A 26,565-nucleotide genomic window follows, 5' to 3' on the forward strand; every position below is an offset into this window, starting at 1 on the left:
TTTTTACACCTTCCACCATATTTTATGTTTTTGATATCACAATTTATAACTTTTTATATTGCATATCCACTAACAAACTATTGTAGTTATAGTTATTTTTAAAACTTTTGTCTTTTAACCTTTATACTAGAGTTATAAGTGATTTTTCCACCACCATTATAAGTATTCTGAATTAACTATATATTGACCTTTACCAGGGAGTTTTTCTTTTATATATATAATTCTTGTTACTTACTAGCATTCTTTCATTTTAGCTTGAAGAACTCCCTTTAACATTTCTTATAAGTCTGGTCTAGTGGTAAAGATCTTTTTCAGCTTTTGTTTGTCTGGAAATTTCTTTATCTCTCCTTTAATTCTGAAGAACAACTTTGCTTAATAAAGTACTCTTGGTTAGCAGGTTTTTTCTTTCAACACTTCGAATACCTCACCCCACTCTCTCTTGCCTGCAAGGTTTCTGCAGAAAAATCTACTAACAGTCTTTAAAATTTCCCTTGTAAATAACAAATTGCTTTTCTCTTCTTGCTTTTAAGATTCTTTCCTTGTTGTTAACTTCTGATAATTTGATTTTAATGTGTTTCAGTGTAAATCCCTTATGATTCATCTTTTTTTGGTATTTTTGAGCTTTCTGGATCTGGATGTCTGTTTTTTTCCCCAGGTTAAGGAAGTTTTCAGCCGTTAGTTCTTTGAATAATCATTTTATTTTTAATTTATTTTTGGCTGCGTTGGGTCTTCATTGCCGCACGCAAGCTTTCTCTAGTTGCGGCGAGCGGGGCTACTCTTCGTTGTGGTGGGCGGGCTTCTCACTGAGGTGGCTTCTCTTGTTGCAGAGCACAGGCTCTAGGCATGCGGGCTTCAGTAGTTGTGGCACATGGGCTCAGTAGTTGTGGTTTGCAGGCTCTAGAACACGGCCTCAGTAGTTGTGGTGCATGGGCTTAGTTGCTCTGAGGCATGTGGGTTCTTCCCAGACCAGGGCTCGAACCCGTGTCCCCTGCATTGGCAGACAGATTCTTAACCACTGCACCACCTGGGAAGTCCTCTCTGAATAATCCTTCTGCCCCTTTCTCTCTCTCTTCTCATTCTGAAATCCCTATAATGTGAATATTGGTCTACTTGATGGTGTCCCATATGTCCCTTAAGCTACCTTCACTCTCTTTCATTCTTTTTGTTCTCTCTCTGCTCCTCTAATTGGATCAGTTCTGCTGATATGTTTTCAAGTGCATTGATCTTTTCTTTTACTTGATATAGTCTGTTGTTGAACCCCTCTATTAAAACTTCCAGTCAGTTATTGTATTCTTCAGTACTATGATTTCTATTTAGTACTTTTTATATTTTCTGTCTCTTCGTTGAAATTCTCACTTTGTTCATGCATTGCTCTCCTGACCTCAGTGAGCATCTTTTTTTTTGTTGTTTTTTGGCTGCACTGTGTGGCATACGGGATCTTGGTCCCCCAACCAGGGATCAAACCTGTGGCCCCTGCAATGGAAACACAGAATCTTCACCACTGGACTGCCAGGGAAGTCCAGTGAGCATACTTATGACTGTTATTTTGAACTCATTTGTGTAAATCACTTACTTCTGTTTCATTAAGATCAGTTTTTAGAGATTTATCTTGTTTTTTGTTTGGAACATATTCCCCTGTTTCTTCATTTTTCTTTACTCACTGTTAGTTTTTGTACATCAGATAAATAGCTACCTCTTCCAGTCTTGTCAGAGTGGTTTTCTATACAACATGAACTTCATCAATCAGCTTAGCTCAAGCTCCTGGTTGTCTTTCAAACCTTTGTGATTGTTCAAGGCACCATCTTTGTTCTCAGTGGCATCCAGTAGTTTTGGGTGTGCCAAGAGCCATCAGTTTCCCAAAGGGGAAGATCGCAGTCAGCACCTAGATTTGTTGGCAGTCCTTCAGGCAGCAGCATACTGGAAAAGTATGCAGTCAAATCCTCTCCAGGGATGAACTGGGAGACAGGTATTTTGTCTGCTCCCTCTCTACTGAGCCTTGAGGGGATAGCCAATGCAAGAGATGCAAGTGCTCACAGGTGTGCCTATTAACAATTGCTTCTTTGTGTGCTACAGTCCTGTGGGACTCATGAATGCAAACCCCATTGTCTCTCAGAGCAAGACGACCTGGGGGCCTGTCCTCAGGTGGCAGCCACAAAAGCTGGGTGCCAGACATGTGTGCAAGCTCCTTCCAGAGAGATGCTGGTGACTTGGTTTTATCCTTGGACTGAGCCAAAGGAACAAGGTAGGGGAAGTACCCACTGGCTCTTTTGGGCTCCAGAGGATCACAGTAAGCACCTAGATGTGTGCACTTTCATTATGGGTATTTTCTCAGTTGCCTCATGTATAGCAGTCACTCAGCTAATCTTGGATTTCTCTCAAAGGAAATTGCTCCTTGTGTAGCTGTACATTCAGTGTATCCATGGGAAGAGGGGAAGTCAGGAGCCTCCTATGCTGCCATCTTGGTCAAAAGATCTCAGCATTAAGTTATACTCAAAAACACAGTAATGACAGTGTTCTGGTCTACTCCAATCACCTGGTACAGGAATGAACTCAGGAAATCAGACAGAAGAAACGTATAGGGCAAGTTACATGCGAAAGGGTATGGAGCATACATGCCCTCCTGGGCACTCTACTCTCCTAGCATCTCCACATCTTCACTAACCCAAAAGCTCTCTGTCATGCAATATTGATTTTTTTTCTTTTTAATCATATACTTACTGACCTGGGAGATAAGTTATGCTCTCTTAGTTCTGTGAGTTTCATTTCTGTATGTCATTTTTTGGCAACAAGACTTTTTAAAAGGTTAGAAAATCCAATACTTAGAGCTAAGCAAACATCTTAGCTGCTCATTTGTTTTCTTAAAAAAATAAAAAAGAATAAACAGTGTCAGTTAATGAAATTAGAACACTCCCTAACACAATACACAAAAATAAACTCAAAATGGATTAAAGACCTAAAAGTAAGACCGGAAACTATAAAACTCTCAGAGGAAAACATAGGAAGAATGCTCTTTGACATAAATCACAGCAAGATCTTTTTTGACCTGCCTTCGAGAGTAGGAAATAAAAACAAAAATAAACAAATGGGACCTAATGAAACTTAAAAGCTTCCGCACAGCAAAGCAAACCGTAAACAAGATGAAAAGACAACTCTCAGAATGGGAGAAAATAATTGCAAACGAATCAAAAGACAAAAATCTACAAAATATACAAATAGTTCTTGCAGATCAATATTAAAAAAACAAACAACCCAATCAAAAAATGGGCAGAAGACCTGAATAGACATTTCTCCAAAGAAGATATACAGATGGCCAACAAACACATGAAAAGATGCTCAACATCACTAATTATTAGAGAAATGCAAATCAAAACTACAATGAGGTATCATCTCATACCAGTCAGAATGGCCATCATCAAAAAATCTACAAACAATAAATGGCTGGAGAGGGTGTGGAGAAAAGAGAACTCTTTTGCACTGTTGGCGGGAATGTAAATTGATACGGCCACTATGGAGAACAGTATGGAGGTTCCTTAAAGAACTAAAAATAAAATTACCATATGACCCAGCAATCCCACTACTGGGCATATACCCAGAGAAAACCATAACTCAAAAAGACACATGCACCCCCAATGTTCATTGCAGCACTATTTACAATAGCCAGGTCATGGAAGCAACCTAAATGTCTATTGACAGACGAATGGATAAAGAAGATGTGGTGCATATATACAATGGAATATTACTCAGCCATAAAAAGGAACAAAATTGGGTCATTTATAGAGACGTGGATGGACCTAAAGACTGTCATACAGAGTGAAGTAAGTCACAAAGAGAAAACAAGTATCGTATATTAACGCATATATGTGGAATCTAGAAAAATGGTACAGATGCACCTGTTTGCAAGGCAGAAATAGAGACACAGATGTAGAGAACAAACGTATGGACACCAAGGCGGGGAAAGAGGGGTGGTGGGATGAGTTGGGAGATTGGGATTGACATGTACACTAACTAATACATATAAAATAGATAACTAATGAGAACCTGCTGTATAGCACAGGGAACTCCACTTTGCTGTACAGTAGAAACTAACACAATATTGTAAAACAACTATATGTACCCCAGTAAAATAAATAAATAAATATAAATAAAACCTAAAAGAGAAACACTGATGAAAACAAAACAAAACAAAATATAAATTCTCATTGGTGGCTATTAAACTGTGTTTCAATTACTGTTTCATGTTAATACTTTTATAATAAACACTGGCAGGTTGACTCATCAGAATATGATATATAGCACTGAAGATTCATCCCAGTGTACTTAAAGGGGCTTCAGAAATGTTAGCCTGAGGCCCTATAAGCTACCTTGCAACCTTTTAGAAGCAGTACAACAAAGAAATGCAGACATTGTGAATTGAAGAGGAGAATTCCCATGAGTGTTAAAGAAATTTCTTTAGCATATGGAAGTGTATAATTCTAAGTACGAAATAGACATTTTCAAGTCTTATTCTAGCTTCCCTGAATGTGTTCCTTTCTCTCTCAGCATTTGTCAAATGTATTTGAAGTTCATTCAAGCCACTTGGGTTGCATTTTGAAAGTGGCTCATGGAAATTTAAGCAGACAGTACCCATTAACATTAATGGACTTCCTCAGGCAAAATTCCCCCATACTGGGCTCAATATTAACCTCAGTATGAGGTTAGATTTTACCAAATATTTAGAGAATACTCAATTCTTTAAAAGTATCCCAAATGCTATGTCAGTAACAGAAATCCAGTTAACTATGTAAAATTCAAGCAGCACAGCTACTAGATGTGAAGGTTAGATCCATGATTTGTGAAGATTCCCACCAGAATTGATTGATACATTTTTCTGACTGCATTTCTTTTGTTCCAATGGGGTTTATAGGCACAGCGCTTGTTGTCCAGTGGGACCACGTACATCTCCAGGATAATTACAACCTGGGAAGCTTCACATTCCAAGCAACCCTCCTCATGGATGGACGCATCATCTTCGGATATAAGGAAGTAAGTAATGTACTGATAATCTCCTTCCCTATTGACTTGACCTCTCTATCTTTTCCTCCAAGTGTCAAGAAAAGGACATTTTACAGTCATGAACCTCAGATCATTTTCTCACCTGTTGGTTTCTTTTGCTTTATTGAAAAAAATGCAATTTTTAAAATCTACCGAGTAGCACTAATTGTTAATTCTTTGGGTTTTGTTTTATTTTGCATTCTGATATCCTTGGCATTCTGACCCATGAGTTTCATAAAATTATTAAATAATTATATTCTTGTGGTAGTATAATGAAATATCTCTAAGAAAAAATATTTCCAATTTGGAAGGATTTTTATCTAAATCTGATTACTTATATTTATACTATTTATTTGTTTTTGCCTTGTCAACTTCTTTGACATTTTTTGGCTATAATTTCAAAAGTGTTAATAGACATGAAGTCTTGTGTGGCTCAATGACCCAATACTGAAAGTATTCCACGACAGCTGAGTCCACAATCCCTTTGGCCAATGTTTATTGCCACCTGATAGGAAAGATTAATTAGAGATCAAAGTGACAGACAGAATAAAGAAATTTAAACTTAGTTTGTTTCATTTTACCAAATTGACAGGGAATGGAAATTGACTAAATTGTAGCCTTTAATTTACAGAACGTCTAAATTAGAATAATAGCATGTTTGGCTTAAAACTCTATTGACAGTGTAATTAAGGTCTATTAGACAACCTAAACTTTGGGGGAAGAAAATAAAGAATATAAGAATAATATATCAGATGTGATGTTTTAGGCAGTCAGTAGTCACAATGTGAATTGATAATGGGCATTATTAACCCATGGATTAATGGGTATTTATAATACAGACTCAACATCTTATTTTCAATTGAAGGGTTATTTTTCCCTTGGGAAATGAATCCCTGGCTATTAAAAAGATGCTGGCAATTTAAAAAGGACTCGCTTTGGTCGTGTCTTCTGAAATCTATCTTTTCTATAAAGTGAGGGATGGTTGTATTTCAACTCAATAGGCCAACTTTTGGAAATCTCATAACCATGTTAAATGTTTCCACTCTTTTGAAGAATTCTTCCGTGTGGAATTACTCATTTACTTGGGGCAATAGTATGCACAGAATATAATGCAAGATCCATTTCTGCTTGGTGCTTCCTTATCCAGAGCTATGTTTTGGTATCATAGCCCACCATATCCTTATATCACACTCCCTGGAAGCTGAGACAGTATTGCTCAAAGGGACTCATTCTAGTTTTCATTGTAATCTAGTGTATTGCTGGGACTGCGGAATGATGTTATGGAATATTATTTTCAACATTTTAACCAACAGTGGTAAAATTTCTGGAAAGAGGCAGAGTCAGTAAGTCTAGAATCTAAAATCTCACTAATTGCAGGCTTTGTCAAAACAGAGGTTTGTGTTCTTACTGTGGTCTCTCTCGCTAGTCTTTATTATCAAAATTGTCATCTTTATTTATACTGTTCTCAATGGGTGTCTCACATTGCAGAGTAACAGTTTATTTTTCCTATTCTCTCTTTGTAGTGAGGTTGGTATTTTTAAAATGTCCTTTTCTTTTCTTTATTTAATCAAAGAGAAATTTTCCATTATGGTTTTCCTGTTTTGTCATGAGAATATTAAGCTGACAGGCAATTTTAACACTTTCTTAATATTTCCAGACTATCAGTCCTTCTGAATTTAGAGTTCTAAAGAAATCACTACTTTATTATTTGCCTCTCTGTCCTGGTTAAAAAACGGTTACTTATTTCCTATTCTACCTCTTTGCTTCCTGATAACTGTCATGTATTTTATTTTGCTGAGGCAAATTTCTATGTGTAAAATTTGCCACAATAAGGATCCCCATGCATTTGAGGTGAGAGCTAGGTGCTCCTGGCCTTTCTAGAAAAATATTTATAATTTCAATTACATAAATATTATGTAATTGATGTATTATCATTACATAACGTATTATCCTTGACAAAGTGCTTTCACATACATCATAGTTTTCAATTCTTCAACAGTAACTTATATTCTTAATATTCTTAGCCTTGTACAAAGGCACTGGCACATAAAAGGTGTTTAATGAATGTGTGTGGCTTAATTATGGAGTTAGATCATACACAATTTATCTTTATTTTATCTTTATTTATATTTATTTATTTTATAGCTAAGCAGACAATCAGAAAGGTTAAATGACCTGCTTGAGTTTACAGAGCTAGTTAAGGACAAATCCAGAACAAAAAACCTTAATGTGGTGACCCCAAAATACCTCAACATTTTTTTCTTTCCCAAGGAGATTATGTAAAACAAGTCACAAATCTATTTCTCATTTGTGTTTTTCCAATAAGTATTTGTTAATGTTTGGTGTTTAGTAATCTTTTTGTATGACTCCCATATATTACACAATTACAGTCCCATAAAGTCAGGAGAAGTATTCCTAATTAAGCTATAGAGCTAATGAAATTGTAAGACCCTAAGAATATAAGGAGTATAATTTTGTATTCCTATTCAGATTAAATATACCGAAGCAAAGTTATAGGTTGGAAGGTAAGTGCAGTTCTTACTCTAATTAGTTGCTTTTAACTGATTAATGCCAGCTTTGTTTTATTTTATTATATTTTACATGAGTGAGAAGAAAAATTCTGATTTATTCAGAAACTACTAATAATTTTACTCAACATGGAGGAAAATTAGTATTTCATTGAATAAATTTTTGACACAAATTTCACTTTTATTACCCTCAAATGATTTATTCCAGTAGTTAATTATGTTTCTCTTAGTAACTCTTTTTTTTTTTTTTTTTTTGCGGTATGCGGGCCTCTCACTGTTGCGGCCTCTCCCGTTGCGGAGCACAGGCTCCGGACGCGCAGGCTCAGTAGCCATGGCTCATGGGCCCAGCCGCTCCTCAGCATGTGAGATCTTCCCAGACCGGGGCACGAACCCGTGTCCCCTGCATCGGCAGGCAGACTCTCAACCACTGCACCACCAGGGAAGCCCCTCTCTTAGTAACTCTTAATGTGCCAACTGCCCATACTAACCACTCAGATGACCTCCAATTCTGTCATGTTCTGTATGTAGTCATGTCTCCAGCAGCATAATTTTTCACAGTGCAGACTGTGATAAATAATGATCAATAAATTAGAAAATACATTTGTACTTATAACAATCTTAATGAGATTGAGATAGGGCAGTTACTACTGCTGTTTGAAATAAGAGTAAATACAGATTTGTTCAAAGAATTTAATGATCCTTCACAAAGTCACAGTGTTCTCCTAACCATACTGGTGAGAGAAGTAGTGGGGACACAGATTCCTTTAAATAATTAAGTTACCTCTCCCAAGATTATAGCTCTTTATTATTCAACCAAAGATTTGAAATTATGTTCTAAGTTATAGGCCCTTATTGCTACACAGCTGTTTATTTTAGTTAATTTCAAAGATACAGTTTACTTAGGATGGAAGTCAAAACACAAAAAACATATTGTTTTTTCCAAAAGTTTCCTCTCAAATTATCAACCATTCACTTTAATGCATTTTTCAATTTCAGGGTATTCATTTGTTTCTTTTGCATAGATTTAATTACCTAATGAAATTAACCATCTTGTCATCTATATTCTTAAATATATTAATAACAGTTCTTTTAAAGTTTATAGCTAACTCTAATATCTAGATTTCCTATGGGTCTGTTTCTATCATCTCTTTTTTACTTTGTTTCTTTTTCTGTAGATTTTCATTCACTGGTCATGTCTCCTTGCATGTTAGGTAATTTTTGATCAAATGTTGGGCATTGTTTACAAAATAGTAAAGAGATGCTTTGAGGTTGTGGATGATATTTTCTTCTTCAAGGAAGGGTTTACTTTTTTTGTTAGGAGGGAACAGATTACTTACTACTGAGCAGGACTAAGCTCATTCACAGTTGAGCATTGGCCCTTATAAAAACTGGTATATTTCTGGTTAGCCCTAACTCTTAGAATGTAGTCCTTCAGGAATCTCCACATAACCCTGGGTAATTACTATGGACCTTTTGCCTTAGTGGTCCTGAACTCTGTGTTTTCCACAACTCCATGAGACTGCCTGAAGTTCTGTTCAAATTTTCTGTCTCTAAATCTGGCTCATTAATTGTCAAATGCCTTGAAGGGAAAGCAGTGTTGGTTTCACCTCTGTGATTTCCTTTCTTTGGAATCTTGGCTTTTCAGGTCCTTGTTCTTTGACAGCCACCTGATGCCTTCAACAGCTGCTTTTCATATGTTTTTTCTCTTTCCTGCTTGGTCTCAGTAGTAGAAATGATGGCCTTATACAAGTTTGTCTGCCATAACCAGAAGCCCCATTCATTTTTAAAAGCAACCTCCAAATTTGTAAAATCTAACATTTATTTAGCTCTTCATATATGCTAGGCAGTGACCGACATGCTTAAAATTTGTCTCATGTTATTCTCACAAAAACTAAGAGGTTGTCACTTTTATCATTTACAGAGAAGGAACCCAAAACACCCAGAGAGGTTAAGTAACTTTCCCAAAATTATGAAACAAAGATTCATCCAAGGGAATATGACTCCAGAGCCCATAGGCCCAACCACTGTACCTTAGTGCCTCCCTACAAGCTTCCTTTTCAAGAAATGGCTGTATTGCTTTATTCCCTTTGATCTCCCTGACAGTCTTTCCTGGTTAGTCATTATTGTAGTGTAACTCAGCCACTTGAGAGCACAGGTAAGAATGGTTTGCCTTTCCACAGCACTTATTTTATTAATTTTTTTAAAAAAGGGAAAGAAGTTGTGCATAAGTAAAAATAATAGTAAAAACATATGTCCTTTCTTAGATAAATGGAATTTGGAAAAATCAAATTCCCGTTTCCTATTCTGTTAATAGAAATAACTAGCTGTCATCCTAGAAACCAGATTCTTTATATTATTTTAAGTTACCATTGAATAGTGATGATTGTTTGCTTTATTACGGTATAGACCTGAAATTCTTGGTGTCTTGATAATGTAACAAGGAAACTACCTGTTCACAAGAAAGATATGATTCCAGACACATTAGAGACTTGAAATCAACTTTCTTATATTTCTTAATGCTGCCTATCCGAGTATACTATCATATATTAGAAGTTGCATTTCCCCTGACTTGTTTCATCTCTCTTCTCCTATTATATTTTGAATTTATTGTTACTTTAGATACAGACTCAGGAAGGATGTGATTCATTTTGTGTCTATTGGAAATTTGATTAATTTTTTTCACCAGTTCATGGGAGGTACAGAGTGGTCATCAGTTTGAGACAATACAATTAAAAAGTCACGTAATCCTTCTACATGGCCACAGGGGAACTCATAGAGAATACACATCTCACCTGAGAGTCAGCCCACTTTATCCATTTTCTTGGTTGAATACCTTACAGTCTCCTTCAGCAGCAAATTTTAGAGGAGGTCTGTATAGAGGAACTTTATTGTTTATTAAGTAAAATTACTTTTTAATTACTTCTACCATTTAAGTATTTAATCCTAATGTTCCTTAGTGTAACATTTACTGTTTCTGTGGAAGAATGCATAGTTAATAAATCACCATTGCCAATTGGTTGGAGGTTTAACTGTCACCCTCAATGCATTTTTAAAATTTATTTGAAGACTATTTCTCTTGTTTAAACTGTAATGACCCTTCATTCATGGTCATCATCCTGAAAGCATTAAAAGATGAACACTTGCTGAGCTTGTAAAATTTATAGAAAAAAATAATTCAAGAGGGTAAGAGAAAGCCAAAAAGAACTGAACAGTGAAACAATTGACATTTAGATATGAAGTGATTTGCCTTTATGGCTATTGCTGTATATGTGAGAATGTTTAACATGTGTTAAAATAATATATATGCATCCAAGAAACTATATATATATATATATATATATATATATATATATATATATATATATATATGAAATTTAAATAAAATTTATTTAACAAATGTATAAGATTGAGAAAACCCAGATGACAAGAAATGCTAATTATAAACTCTCAGGAAAGAATCCCATAACTGAGAACATGTCTCTGCAGAGGAAAGCAAAGCAAAATGGCTCTTTAATAAATTAAGTAAATGTCTCTCAAATTGTGTGTTTTCTAAATTGAGCATTTCCCAGAATGTGCTTTTCCCAATGCCTATTAGCAATGAAAGGCTCTGAGAAGAACAGCCACAAAGGTAAATTAACTTCATTTAACCCAGAGCTGATCAAACTTTTTTGACCTGGGAATGCATTTTTCATGGAACATCTATTACCACCACCCAGGAAGGTGTGGGGAATGTTGAATTAAAAAAACAATTCATGTGGTGCAGCCACTATGGAGAACAATATGGAGGTTCCTCAAAAAACTAAAAATAGGGGCTTCCCTGGTGGCGCAGTGGTTGGGGGTCCGCCTGCCGATGCAGGGGACGTGGGTTCGTGCCCCGGTCCGGGAGGATCTCGCGTGCCGCAGAGCAGCTGGGCCCGTGAGCCGTGGCCATTGAGCCTGCGCGTCCGGAGCCTGTGCTCCTCAATGGGAGAGGCCTCAGCAGTGAGAGGCCCGCGTACCGCAAAGGAAAAAAAAAACAAAACTAAAAATAGAGTTGCCATTTGCTCCAGCAATCCCACTCCTGGACATATATCCAAACAAAACTATAATTCAAAAAGATATATGCACCCTTATGTTTATTGCAGCACTATTTACAATAGCCAAGACATGAAAGCAACCTAAATGTCCATCAGCAGATGAATGGATAAAGAAGATGTGGTACATGTATACAATGGACTACTCAGCCATAAAAAAGAATGAAATAATGTCATTTGCAGCAACATGGATGCAACTAGAGATTATCATACTAAGTAAAGTAAGTCAGACAGAGAAAGACAAATACCATATGATATCACTTACATGTGGAATCTAAAATATGACACAAATGAACTTATCAACAAATCAGAAACAGACTCACAGACATAGAGAACAGACTTGTGGTTGCCAAGGGGGAGGGTGTGTGGGGGAGGGAAAGATTGGGAGTTTGGGATTAGCAGATCTAAACTATTATGTATAGAATGGATAAACAACAAGATCCTGCTGTGTGGCACAGAGAGCTATATTCAGTATCCTGTGATAGGCTGGGATGGAGGGGAGTGTGAGAAAGAATATATGTGTGTATAACGGAATCACTTTGCTGTACAGCCGGGATCAGCATGGCATTGTGGATCAACTACACTTCAATAAAATTTAAAAAAAAGAAAGAATTCCAAAAAAAATGTAGACACAGATGATTTTATATCTTAGCACTTCCCTGTATTTTAAGTACATAAAGTATAAAGTTGTATCTACATGGCTTTATTTAGGATCTAATTCATTTGCATTTGCACTTTTTTGTTATCTCACATATTAAAACTCCCAACATTTTAATTTTCTTTTATTTCCCGTAGTGTAAGAAAATGACAAATTGAACCCGTTCTCCCTTTATAATGTTCTGAGTGAAAATAAATAAAGTAGCAAGGAAGCAAGGTCAATAATCTAGAAGAAATAACTGTAGAAACAGAAATCTTGTTCTAATGCTGGCCCTGCCCCTAGCGGGTTATGTTGTCCTTGGACAAGGTATTTGATCTTCCTGGGTACGTTTTCTCCTTCCAAGCCCCACTTCCATTTAAGCTTTGTGGTGACGTGGAGAGGTTTGTTCTACATGGTGCTCCTGCCGGTATAGACCATATCCAGTCCCTGCTCTGAGGATTCCAGGATCAAAGAGCTAATTTATCCCTAAGGCAAAAGGCCTCGTACTTTCCCCATGTCTCCCCAAAGCCAGAGTGCAGTTTCCTAATCCCGTTCCTTTTCCCAGCCGTGTTTAGGCAAGTTCCCTTTTGTAGCCATAGTCCCAGATAAAGTCGCCATTATGGTTTTGACTATCTTGAGCCACGTTGCACAGGCTTCTTCAGGGGGCTCCTGCCTCACTATATTCTTTTATATGATGCTCCCACTCTAGTTTGTCAGTTCAGTACTGGGCAGTCCCTATATTAAAAGAGGGAGCTATTTTTACTTACCAACTTCATGCTGTTGTCTCCTTCCAGATTTTCTATGGGGTACGATTGTGGAGATGGGGGTAAGAGGAATGTTAGATCATATCTTTAACGTATGGCTCGCCTTTGCTTTCATGCCATCAAGTAAGTGCATTGCTCGATACCTAGCATATGAAAAGAGTTCAGAATCTAAAGCTAGAAAGGGATTCAAATAATCGTGCGACATGTTAACGATATTCAGGAAAGCAAATGGATGTTTTTATAATGTCAAATTTAACTGAAAGCCCTTCTATTCAAATGTAGTTTTCAGACAACTAATACTCAGGGCTTTATGCATTGCTTTGAGCATGACTTTTTAAAATTGGACACCCTACTGAGTAAGGGGAAGCCTGATCAGACGTTTAAGGGAGATAAGGTAGGAACTTAAGGGTTAAGTGAAGGTAAGAATGGTTAAACTTTTAAGCTTTGGGGTTTTTTTACTGTATATATATTAAGCTATTAGACATCACATTGCTGATTCGCGAGTTAACAAAAATGAGTTTAGACTAATTCCTCTCCAGTTGCGTCTGATAGGCTTATGATTCATACTTGGGAGCACATACTCTGCAGTCAAACCCTTGCTGAGATGCTGTGCTGCCTATTAGATAGATAGCCGGGCCATAATGGAAACGAATGAATGTTTTGGCAAGGTTTGCGGGGCAGAACAGAGAGAAAAATAAAATTATTCCCTGCGACTCAAGCAGCATGCTGTTATCCCCTTAACTGTTTTAGAGACAGACGTTCATGTTTTCGGTATTGTGTCAGGCCCTTGTGTGCTGGAGAATGATACCACAGCACGGAAAAGAGAACAACTTTTGTATTTGAATCTTCCTCCAAAGGCCAGCATGCTCTGCCCTACCTTTACTAACTCCTAATATCATTTCCTACGTTAATTTTGTCTAGTTATTCCAACTCTTTTCTGTCGCTATACTTCATTTGCTTACTGTATCATTTATAGAAAAAAATTATACTTACTTAAATAACAAACTTACCTGTGTCTTGTGAAATGGAAGGAAAATTAAAACACCTTAAAGAAAAGAGTTTATAAATGCTTATGTAAGCTGAAATGGAAGCATATTTTAACTGGCGTTAATGCTCCTTTTCTATATCTATCCTGTGGAATGAATCTAATTGTAAAACTCCTTCTCAGAAATGTATGATTCATTACAAATCATACAGAGGCCGAGTGAAGATTTAGCTTTGCTTTAATTATAAAAAGGCAAGTATTATAGGCATTTGAAAATAATGAACTACATTTTTTTTTAAAGCTTGTATAGTTCAGAGTTTGTATTATTTCAGATTGGCTTCCTGACATCCCCAGGAACTAACTTAGGAGACATTTTAAGGATGAATATAAATTTGTATATAGGATAAAGGATAGCTTCCATAAGCAGAGTTTTTGTACTTTGGGCATCATCTTTCGTCCCTGCTTCTCTGACTTGGGTACTTATCCAATACGGAGTCCTCTATAGACTAGGGGACTGCGACACTGTGACAGATCCTTTCTTGCACACTTTTGGCTCTAATTCTAGATAGTTCATTTATATACATACACACAATTGCTTTGTTGATGTTAGTCAAAAAATAGCTCATGTTAAATGTGGTTTTAGCAGTGCTCCTGATTCAGCCTAACAAACGGCCTCTCATTCTAAACTGTCGTGGGAACCTGCAGTCTGGCTCACAGAGAGCTCACACAGCCCAATTACTTGGCTGCAGTAAGTGTGAGTGGATGAACCATCCTTACGCTGAACAACCCCACGCCTTTGAGGTTTTGAGGTAAAAAGATAACAGTCCAAGAAGGCAAAGTGAAAAAGATAGGACAGTATCAGGTGGAGAGAGGCAGACATGTTCTTGAAAGAAATCTAAGAGAAAGCCTGGACTTTGCCTCGTTAATCTTTTACCAAATTAAGCATTTAATTCAATTGGCCATAGTGTTTTGTTTTCTAAACCTGATATGTAATCATTTTATCAAAGGTTTGGGTGGCTTCTAGGAAAATGTAGGGAATCAAAAGCTTCTTGTACATTTTCATGTTAATATTTAATCAGGATAAAATACCAGAGTTTTAGAAATTCTATGCTTTTATTCATGAACTCTATAAAATTTGGAAGAAAAGCATTTGAGGCCAGTGGTATTGCCATCGTCCTTTTCCACTGCTTCCTGCCCTAGTCTCCTCCATCTCTGGATGCTTCAGTAGACACCATCCTCATAGCCAGCAATGGAAATGAACCCTGAAGGTGTGCAACAGCATGCTGGCTCCGATGAAAAGCTCAACTCCATTTTTCCTGCTGTTAAAACCAAAAGTCTTGGTGACACTGTTGACTCTCTTCTTTTTCTCACTCTCCTTAAATCCATGGCATATTCGTCCAGAATCATCTTCCTGTCGCTCCAGCTCTTATACTTATTTTATCTAGTGTACTCCAAGCCACCCATTTCTCATCTGCAAAATGGTGATACCCTTCTAACTAGTTTCTCTGTCTCTCTTTTCCCCCTCCAGTCCAGATTACACATCAGTTAGTGTGATCTTTTTCAGATGTAAGGGAATGTCCTTCCTCTGTTCAAGACGGTCTAACCCTTCCCCATACAACTTGGAATAAAATCCAGAGTCATTGCCGTGGCTTGCAGGGAATACATGCTCCCTCTGATCTGTCGTCACTGCGTCCCATCCCCTTCAGCACTCTTATTTACTCCCTCTGCTCCAGCGATAACCTTTTATTTCCTAAAAGACAGCAAAAGCAATTCAAACAAGGCCTTTGCATGTACTGGTCTCTCTACAGAGCTGTTCCCCAAATCTCCATATGGCAGGTTCTCCTACTACAAAAAAGTCACATTATCACAGAAATCTTCTGTGCCTCCTTCTCTTAAAGAGGCCCCCATCCCTCGCTGTATCTTCCCCATGTTTCCATTTCCTCCTTGGCACTTACCACCTCCTGGCATACTGTATTTTTTATGTTCACTTGTCTTCATGTCAGTCTCTACTCTCTAGAATGTAAGCTCTATGAGAGCAGGGGCTTTTTTGTTTTCTCCTGTAATTCCAGTGCCTACAATAATACAGAGAAAATGTTCAACTAATATAAATATTATAAATGAATATTATTATAAATAAATATTATTTGAATAATATATTCAAATATATTTATATTGAATAATATATATTCAATATATTCAATAATATATATATTCAATATATATATATTCAGTATATTCAATAATACATATATATATTGAATAATACAAATGAATATTATTATAAATAAATATTATAAATGATAAATATTATGAATGAATTCACCCTTATAATTTTTTTGGATCTTTATTAACAATGTACTTGGTGAAGCTTGGGAAAGTCTAGATCATTCAGGAGAATTAAATCGTTGAATTTGAGGTTTGAAAGAGTCCTTACAGGTCATCTACTGTCTTCCTAGAGGGTTGGCCAATTTACGATAGGATTATTTTCAGTGGACAAAAAACTCTCTACATTGTTAGGTTACCCATTTTGATTTTGCATGGATTTACCTTAAGTTAAATGAATCTAAATCTGGGTAAATTATACACCTTGGTCTTCATTTTTGGAATCCACAGGGAAAAGAATAAACTAGAAAATAAAAAGATACAGAAGAGTGAAAAAAAAGATGCAGAAAATGCATCTTTTTAATGGACCTTTCCAATATTTCAAGTTTAATTGTACCTAAAGAGATATTTATCTGATTCCCAGAAACCTAGGAGGAAGAATGCTACTTCATTTTCTATAGAGACACCCAGAGAAGTTTGTATTGGCTATTAGAGCTTTAGTAGATAATGCATTGGTTAGTATTGCTGTGTAACAAATCACCCCAAAATGTAGTGGCCTAAACAACTCTATTTCTTATTTCTCACAAGGTATAAGACTGCTGATCTCAGCTGGGCTCACTCATGTGTCAGTTGTTAGCTGGTTGATTGGCTAGGGGCTAGTTGTTCAAGATGACCTCTGCTAGAAAGAAAACATTCCTCCATGTGTCTCTCATAGATCTTCAGCAGGGTATATTCTCATGGCAGTGGCAGAAGTCCCAGAAAGGAGGTGGAAATGTACAGGCACCTTTTCAAGCCTTTCTTCTGCTTCAAGTTTGCTGTTGTCTTCTTTTGCCATATTACTGAGGCAGAGGCAGAATGGCAGAGGTCCACCAAGTGAGACGGCAGAGTATGGATAAAAAGAGGCCATGGACTGAGGCCGTTAGCGCAGTCAATGTACCACAGATCAAATGCACAGGAGGAGAGAGTTTGACTTAGAGATAAAATATAAAGGAAGGGAGTGAAAAGAAGGAAAGAGATGGAGAAAACAAAATAAAAATGAAAGATGGCTAGATAAGGGAAGAGATAAAGAGAGATAGAAGAGATGGGGTAGATAATGTGAAGAGAAGAGAAGCTAGGATGTCTGCAGATCCAAGACATGTGACCTGAAAAACAAGCTCTCATATGATAATGTAATATTCATAACAATATTATAGAATTTTCCGGTTGATAACAATATAAACTCAAGCTCTGCTTTGAGTATGGGAAAGAAGAAGTACAATTAATTACCACAGAATTATCTGGTAAAATATTTCATACCTTGCAGAGGAAAACTGCAGTCATAGATGTTGTAAGAATGAAAGCAAGTAACAAATCCAGTAGCAAAGCTTTCATACTTACTCCTAAGCAGGCATCTATTAATGATGCTGTTTAAAAATTATGAGCTTGTCTTATTAGGATATACAAAATATAACTTGAATTGGAAATTTTTTCTGTGGCTTTCTATCCCTTTGCCTTTTCTTCTTTCACTGTAAGTCTGTCTTAAATATAAATTGCACTTATATTAGCATGCTTCAACGTGGAGTATAAACTGGGTAATAATATAATGTACCCTAAGAAAAGGGATTACATACATTGATACTGAGTATGGCTTAGCAATTACCATAAATAAATTATATCAGAGTTTCATTTAGTAAATGAACTTTTAGGGACAAAGATCTTGGTTTGATTTTGTTTGTTTCTGTTGTCCAAATATCAGAATACTTCTTAATGGTGGTTAAGAACTGGACACACTGATATAAAACCGGCATACTACAACATTGTTCAAGAGAGGACTGATTAGTACATAAAAGGAAAATATCTTCCATTTACTATTTTGAGATAATTCCACAAATTTCAGAAACATTAAAATTTCCTCTTAGTTTCAACAAAATAACACTTTTTACAACTTCATGATGTCAGGGGCAAAAATAAGAAGTACAGTCCTTATTACATCTTCTCTCCAAGTTATTTTCCTTCTTTTTTTTAAATTTACTTATTTTATTTATTTATTTTTGACTGCATTGGGTCTTTGTTGCTGCACCCAGGCTTTCTCTAGTTGCGGAGAGTGGGGACTACTCTTTGTTGCGGTGCGCGGGCTTCTCGTTGCGGTGGCTTCTCTTGTTGCGGAGCATGGGCTGTAGGCACGCAGGCTTCAGTAGTTGTGGCGCGTGGGCTCAGTAGTTGTGGCTTGCAGGCTCTAGAGTGCAGGCTCAGTAGTTGTGGCACATGGGCTTAGTTGCTCTGCAACATGTGGGGTCTTCCTGGGCCAGGGATCGAACCTGTGTCCCCTGCATTGGCAGGCAGATTCTTAACCACTGCAACACCAGGGAAGTCCCCTATTTTCCTTCTTTTTTATTGCCATGCTGTTTATTATGGCTTATACAACCATGTCTGATCTAATATGATCTTTAATGAATTACCCACAGATGGCCCACAATCTGCTTATTCTACTTAAAAGACTTGTTCGTGCATTTATCCTTCCATATTGTTTCTTGTCCCTTTATGTATTGAAGATGTTTTCATCCCCATTTTCATTTCTATAAAACTGGTAGTAAAGATAGTAATCATATCTCCAATGATTCTTTTCTAAATCTAGAAAAAACGGCTCCAAGAGTTTGTCTCATTTATAACTGTTGTATCATGTTTAATATAGTCTCAGTGTGTCCTAATTTTTTAAAACTGTACACATTATAAATGTCTATAATATGCAGATTTGGGCTCTATTGAGGTTTAAATTTAGGAACTATGACCTTGAACTGACCCATAATAATTCATAAGTTTTCCATATGAGTTTTAACCAGAATAGTGAAGTTCATCCGTTAAGAAGCAATTGCCAAATATCGCTATATATTAATCAACGATGATATTGTTACATATATATTTATATATATTTAGGAATGCACGTATTATCTTTCTCTAGGTTTTATATCTATAAGGCCACTTGTAAACAAGGATTTTTTAAAACTATGAAAATGAATATATAATAGAGTCTTTGGGGAAAACAAATGGTACAAAAAGAATCTCTATCTCTGTAATGATAGTCCGCACTACGTGCATTCATGGTGTGCCTGTATGTGTGAGAAATTTTCAGTGTTCAGCATCAGTTAGATTCTCTGAGAATCTGTTACTTTCATCATCAAGTAGCCCTGTCTGTAGGACCAGGAACTCTCTTGTCACTTTAACCCATCGAATAGCACTAAACAGATGTTATTTTTAGATATTGTATGTTTTTCTTCTCTAATGTTTCCTGCTCTCTCTCTTCCTTCATCTCCATAATCAAATTTTATCCATTAAAAAAGATGGTCGCATTCCCCACACCTACCCCAAATGAAATTCAAATCTAACTCACAGCAATCTGCTTTTTCTTTTCCAGATTCCTGTCTTGGTCACACAGATAAGTTCGACCAATCACCCAGTGAAAGTGGGGCTGTCAGATGCATTTGTCGTTGTCCACAGGATCCAACAAATTCCCAGTATGTAGAAGAAGGGTAATGGCAGAGTCTGAGCCTGCTGTGGGGTAAATTTAAAGGAGATTGATCTAGGGCAGATGTGACTCTTCGAACAATCGAATCACTTAGCTAATTGCTGCTTGTTAATTATATTGTTTGGCTTGTAAGTCTTTTTGGCATTTGCTATCTCTCTGTTAGTGTTGGACTAATAATTTAGGTGAAGAGAAGTTAAATAGCCAAGCTAAGAGAATTTGGATTCTTTGGAATAGTTAGCTTGGTTGTGCAGATATATTTCTTTTATTAATAGGAAGAGGAACATAAAAGAGTGACAGATCATTTGATTGATAGGTGTATGATTGTTTATTTCATTTAAATAAATTTATCAGCAAAAGATCAGCCTTGTACCGTTTCATGTTTAACATGTTTGTATAAAACTGTTTGAGAGCCTAAAGGAAGATTTTCAAAAAGTATAAACTGAGGTTAAAAAAAATCTTGATGGAGCCATACCTACCACACAATATATTTTATTCTCTTTGTTTAAATCATTTTTGCCTATATCTAATCTAGTTTCCATTTGTAGAAGAAAAACATACATGTTACTTTGGGCATCTGTTCATCGTATTAGAAATCCAGATGGTAACTGCTGTTTGTAGTAGTTCTGATCATGTAAATAGCCCTCTTTTGAAAGCTTCTGTTTTTTAAAACCTCCTTCTAGTTCAAGAACAGCCCTGAGGGTTGCTTGGGTATGTTAGTACCAAAGGTGACTGTTTGTGTCCCAGATGTACTTATGTAAAGCAAGAGGTTATGATACATCTCAAGATTAGATCATTCCTTTCCCTTTTGCTCAAAGTTCTTGAGCAAAATTCTTTATTTCATTATAGTGGTAGACTTAATTTATCACATGCATATGCTGTTTGGTCTTGACTTGAACTAATTCTGTTTATGTCACCTCAAATACAGAAAGTAAATGATGTGGAAATCAGACGTTTCAGAGCAGAGGATTGGCTGGAAACATTATAGGGGTTATCTTACAATTACGGTTTAGAATGACATTCATATGTGGCAGTTCTGCTTGGTGAAGACCGTGAATCTTCCATGGCCGTTTCTCCTTATTAGCTGAGAATTTGCGGGAGGTAATATTCCAGCCACCTGTTAAATCAAGGCAGATTTTCCAGAAACAAACCTGTACTGTGAACAAAGCAGAGATATATCCTTATGTGTAGGCAACATAAAGACATCCTGACAGAACTCTTAGTCAAGAAGCTGAACCCTGGGAGAGGCCAAGTTGACTTCTGTGTGAGAAGGAATGTTCTCACATTCTTCCTTTCAGAGGAGTTAGTCAAGCATGACCTGAGTCAATTACTGCACAAGTAAAAGAATCGCTAGTTTTAGTTTATTTGTGGCTTCTTTCATCCCAGAAAGAATTTTATTTGCAGCTTCCTCAGAAGGCATCTTGGCCCACATTGAAGTGCTGATATATTATTATTTAGAGAAAAAGACCCACCAACGTACAAAATAATTTTTTTACAAATGTATTGTAATATTCAAGTGTTGTGTCAGAACCGAGACATGATAAAATTGTACTCAGACTTCAGAGTCCCAAAATGCAATTTTGCACCCCTTGTTATATTGTAACAGGGTGACCATTATGTTTAGAGGGGAAAATGTCCTTCTCAAATATAAATTTCATTGAATAAATTGGCAAAATTAATATGAATTTTGAGAACAGATTATGTCTAAAGTTTGGGAGTCAGCATTAATCTAAAGAAAGTACTCAAGCTTTGAGTTCAGGGAGAAGCTTCTCTCAGGCAGGCTATGTGCTGGAGTGACATTTACATTTCCTGTTGACCTCACTGTCACCTTGAGAAAATTTGCCAGGAAGGAAGGGAAGTCCTGAGTTTCTAATCTACTCATCCCTGCCATTAGATGAGACTGTATTTCAGCAAGAACACTGGAATTGATGTGTTCTACTTAAAAATCTTTGGGGGAACAGAAAAATTTTAATCTCCTTAAAAATCTGTTCCCACATTTATCAGGTGTAACAGTATCTGTTACAGGAGGTTCTGTATAATAGGAAAGATATGGTTGCATGGCTGCATTGTATTCTCAGCGGGAAAAAAAAAAGCATACTTGTTTTCTTCAGACATTAGGCTAACCCAAGAATATCGTAATACAAGTTATACAAGTATCATTTTTTCCTGAGAAATCAGATGATTCCTAGAGATCAGTATGTTACTTACTTGTACAATTAGAATTTAGATAAATATTTAAGTCCTTTTCAAGATTCTGTTCCCCTGTTTAATAACCTTCATTATTAGGAGTCATCCTCATAGGGAATTTAAATCTTTCATCTCTGTTACCCCTTTTTCTTCTCCTGAGTGAATTTAGGGAAAAACTGATCATTATCCTAAGTAATGGGCGGCTTGCTTTCTTCTGTATTCCAAGGTGCATTATTACACGGGACCTTGTTCTCATAAGATCAATTTTCTGTTCTTTAAATCATTTTGGTTACATGGGTTATAGAACCTAGATCCTTTGCTTCATCTAGCCATGACAACATGGGAAAGTGAGCCACAACGTTGAGAGTAATTTTTCCCAGTGGGACCACAATAGTATACCATTCTTATCAGATTTGGTGAAGGTTTGGTAGAGCATTCAAAAAGCTTTAAGGCAAATTGAATTTGTTTATTACGAAGATTCCTCCCCGCCATCATAACATCAACAACAAAAAAATTGTTTTTCAGTTTTTAAAGGCTTCCAAATGTTTTCCATGTAACTTTCAGGCATAGTTTATTAAAATAACCTTTACCTTTCAAAAAAGATTAGGTGATCTGATAGTTTAAAATATCAAAGGGAATTTAGGCATTGTTAGTAAATCAGTAAATAGTTCTGAAGTTACAAGGGGAGTCCTTTGCTCCTTCAAAAAAATGAAAAATGTCTATGGTGAAATTAACCCTTATATAAGAAAAAGAAAAACTAGTTAAAAGTCCAGAATGTATAAGGGAAATTGTAATGTGAATACTGGTCATGAGACCTTGAACATATTATTTAATTTCTATAACTTTCTTTATATGCAAAATAACCATCTTAGTACCTAAGATACAATATGTGTATAGCATGTGGTACCTGGCACAAAGTAACACTGTATTTATATTTACTTGTATTGCTTATCCATCGGCATCTACATTGTTACTTTAAAAAAACAGTGATGCTGACTGAGGTGTCCACACCCAGGCCCAGTGCCCATGAGAGTGAGGCCACAGGGGATTTCCACTCAAGGACACCTTGACACTCTCTGAAACTCATTCTTTCTGACGATGACAGCATTTGTTTCTTAACATATTGTTGTGTGTGTCTGTCTATGTGTATGTATATCTCTGCATCACCTTCTGTTTTTCATAAACTATTTTGTAGAACTTTAGAAACAGAAAAAAAAAAGTATAGAGATCATCCAATTCAATCTCCACAGGTACAGATGTGAAAAACAGGTCTACATACAATGACCTTGTTTATTCATTACAGAAATACGAGTGTAAAAATTATTGTAAGCATAGTCCATATTAATTCAGAGGAATTGGTAAAATAATAGAAAACTCAAAGAAGGAAATTAAATTGCCTGTAAACCTACTACAGAGAGAAAACAATCAATGTTTTCATATCTCTGCATCCAATCTTTTGTTTATAGTGTATACACACACAAACACACACACAGGGTAAGAAAATTGACATTATCCTATACATATTTTTGCCACCTGTTTTTCTTATAATATATACAACACGTTTTTCTTACACTGCTAAATACCTGTGTAAACGTGGTCGTTAATAGCTGCAACAAATTCCTTTGTTTCATAATTTGTGTAATCTGTTTTCAGCACTGGTTTGTCATGCTTTTCATATTAATTGTCAGTAAAACAGCAGTGCTAAACATCCTTGCTTTTGAATTTTTACTCATATCTAATCCATAAAAAATGAATATGTAACCATGGAATGTTAATGAATTTTTATGTATTTTGACAGATTGCTTTCTGTAAGGGTTGTACCAATCTACTCCCCCACCAGCATCATATCAGATATCCCATTTCCCCAAATGCTCTCAGACACTACTATCATTTTTTAAACTTCGCAAATTTGATAAGCAGAACGTGATGTTTCATTGTCGCTCTAATATTCTTTTGATTACCAGAAAGTTCTAACATTGTCATATATTCATAGGTCATGTGGAATTGCCATAATTTCTGGTTAAGTAGCTCTGCTAAGTAATTCTTTCTCAACCTCTGCTCGTGACCCTCCATATTTTTTTCTGCAGTGTGCAGAGGCCTTCCTGGGTAAACCTACAGTGCTCTCTAGTACTGTTCTACTTGTTTGTTTCTCTCTCCTCCCGTTTAACGTTTTGAATTTTGATCTTAATCTCCACAGTGCTGACCTTCCCCATCATCCCTCACCTTTTTCTCCACCCTCTGAGCTTAATGAGCATATCATTTCCAGCAAGAAACCCAGAAAATCCGTTCATGCCTCCATGGTCCGTTTATTTGGAAACTTAAGTCTATGTCATTTCAGTAATGTGAAAGTTACTTTAACACACACACGCAGAATTCTTGTACTAGAAACTAATCTGGAAAGCAGCTGACCTAACTTGAAATGGTTCTACTACAAGTTATGATAATGGCAATTTCTGAATCCCTTAGAATACTCCACTTTTTTCTTCTCACCAGCATGCATCATCTGGTTCTTTCTTAACACCAATCCCTTTCTCATCAGCATCTTCTGTTTTAAATTTATTGACATTGTGTACGCTACAGTGTGCCTTTGCTTTTTGGTTATTATTATTCACAGCTCAATAAGAAACATTAGCATTTTCAAAAATAAAACTGACAACTAATTTGGAGAGAAAACATATTTTAAAAATACTTAGAGATTTAGGGAACTCTTTGAGGAACATTGGATATAGTTTGCCATACACGGTCTCTTTATGAGCTTACAGACCAGTCAGCAGTTTCTCAAAGAACTTGATCAAAATTATGTTCACAGACTGAAAAGAAAAAAATAACTTTAAGAAACAGAGATGCACTTTTATTACGCAAAATGTCTTAAGCGTTAATTCTCAAAAAAATAGTAGTATAGACCAGTACTGTCCAATAGAACTTTCTGTGCTGATGAAATGTTTTAAATCTGAATTGTCCAATACAGACTTACTAGCTACATGTGACTACTATGCACTTAAAATGTGGCTAGTGAAACTGGGGTATTGAATTTTTAATTGGATTCAATTAATTTTAAGAGTTATGTATGACTAATGGTCACCATACTGAACAGGGTGACAGTGGACCATATGCACATGTTTAAATAGAACATTAAATTTCAAGTATAATATTTACATTAACCTACTTTTTACTTCTTCTTTGCCTTCTGAAAGTCCTTAGAATTTTCGATATTATTCAGTGATACATTTTCAAATTTAAGCATTTCACTTTAATTGATTTTGCCCGTAAAAAAAATTGTAATTTTGGATTCAGTGGTAGGACACATCCATTAGAATTACTTAGCAACTAAAATAAAAGAACATGTTGACAAACTATGGAAGAAACAAATAGTCTTGGAAAAACATGACTTTTTTTTTCTTAACAATTTATACACCCCAATTAAAGCTCTTTCAGAAGAACTGAGCCTCACCTGTTATTTTCAAAGTTATCAGGGTCTTTTCATTCATTTAAGGACGGATCGCTCTACAAATCCTTCAGGAAATTGTGTCATCTTACCTTGTGTTCCTCAAAATGGAAAACACTTCAAACTTATTCATTTTACAGAAGATAAAATTGCTTCTCTTTACCACACAGCTTCATTAGGTGCTTCTGTTGTCAAGTACACACTAGCTCACTCGAGGCTGAACAAAAGGAAGAAGAAATAGAAATCATGACATTTTCCCCATAAAGTATCCTCTCACAAAACTCTTCCAAGATAGATAGCATTATGCAAAGTGATATTTTATTGCTTTAATACATACATTTCTAACATACCCTATTTGCTTGATCTTGATTTTTCAAAAGAAGCAAAAATTTAAGAATTTTCTGGATATTATAAATCACTGATTAATTTTGACATATTTGAGAATTTTTTTTAGAATTTCTATGAACACAAAAGAATAATGAGAGGAAAATATGAGAGGTTCAGATTAGCACCTCATGGTCACCTAAATTTTATGTTGCCTTTTCCAATGCTGAATTATATTATTTTTTAATAGAACTACAGGGAGAATTTTTTTTTTTTTTTTTTTTTTTTTTGCCACACTACACGGCACGCAGGATCTTAGTTACCTGACCAGGGATCGAACCTGTGCCCCTGCAGTGGAAGTGCAGAGTCTTAACAACTGGACCGCCAGGGAAGTCCCAAGAATTCTTAAATGTTTCAGGCAAAAGCATCTTCTATTTGTAGATGCTTTATTTCACAACTCCAACTAGCTAATTCTGGTAATGCATTGCATTTTCGTGTGGGAAGCTTATAACTTCTATAATAGTGCACTTTTTCTCTCAAGAGTCTCTTTTTTCCTCAGTCTTTATGCCGGGAATGAACTTGTAGTTGTGCAATACATGCTATTTACATTAAAGAGTACTCAGTAAATGGTGCTGTGTGCTGGGCTCAGTGGGAACTAGTAAAGAAAATAAGAAATAATCATTTGGGACCAGTCATTAAGCATTGACAACACATAAATAAGGAGATGTTAGCTAATCATTTACTTGACAATCCAGACAAAATATTAAAAT

At 36.1% G+C, this 26,565-nt stretch overlaps 1 protein-coding gene across 1 annotated transcript in view; it reads left to right on the forward strand.

Moving 5' to 3' along the window:
• Positions 1 to 26,565, forward strand: part of PLXDC2 (plexin domain containing 2) — a 407,678-nt gene that overhangs the window by 275,610 nt on the left and 105,503 nt on the right. Inside the window, exons 6-7 of the mRNA XM_060006184.1 lie at positions 4,904 to 5,022; positions 19,732 to 19,831. Of these exons, the coding sequence (XP_059862167.1) occupies positions 4,904 to 5,022; positions 19,732 to 19,831 (219 nt within the window). The remainder of the gene's footprint in view (positions 1 to 4,903; positions 5,023 to 19,731; positions 19,832 to 26,565) is intronic.

Source organism: Delphinus delphis, chromosome 2, assembly GCF_949987515.2.
Source record: "Delphinus delphis chromosome 2, mDelDel1.2, whole genome shotgun sequence".
Classification (NCBI taxonomy): domain Eukaryota; kingdom Metazoa; phylum Chordata; class Mammalia; order Artiodactyla; family Delphinidae; genus Delphinus; species Delphinus delphis.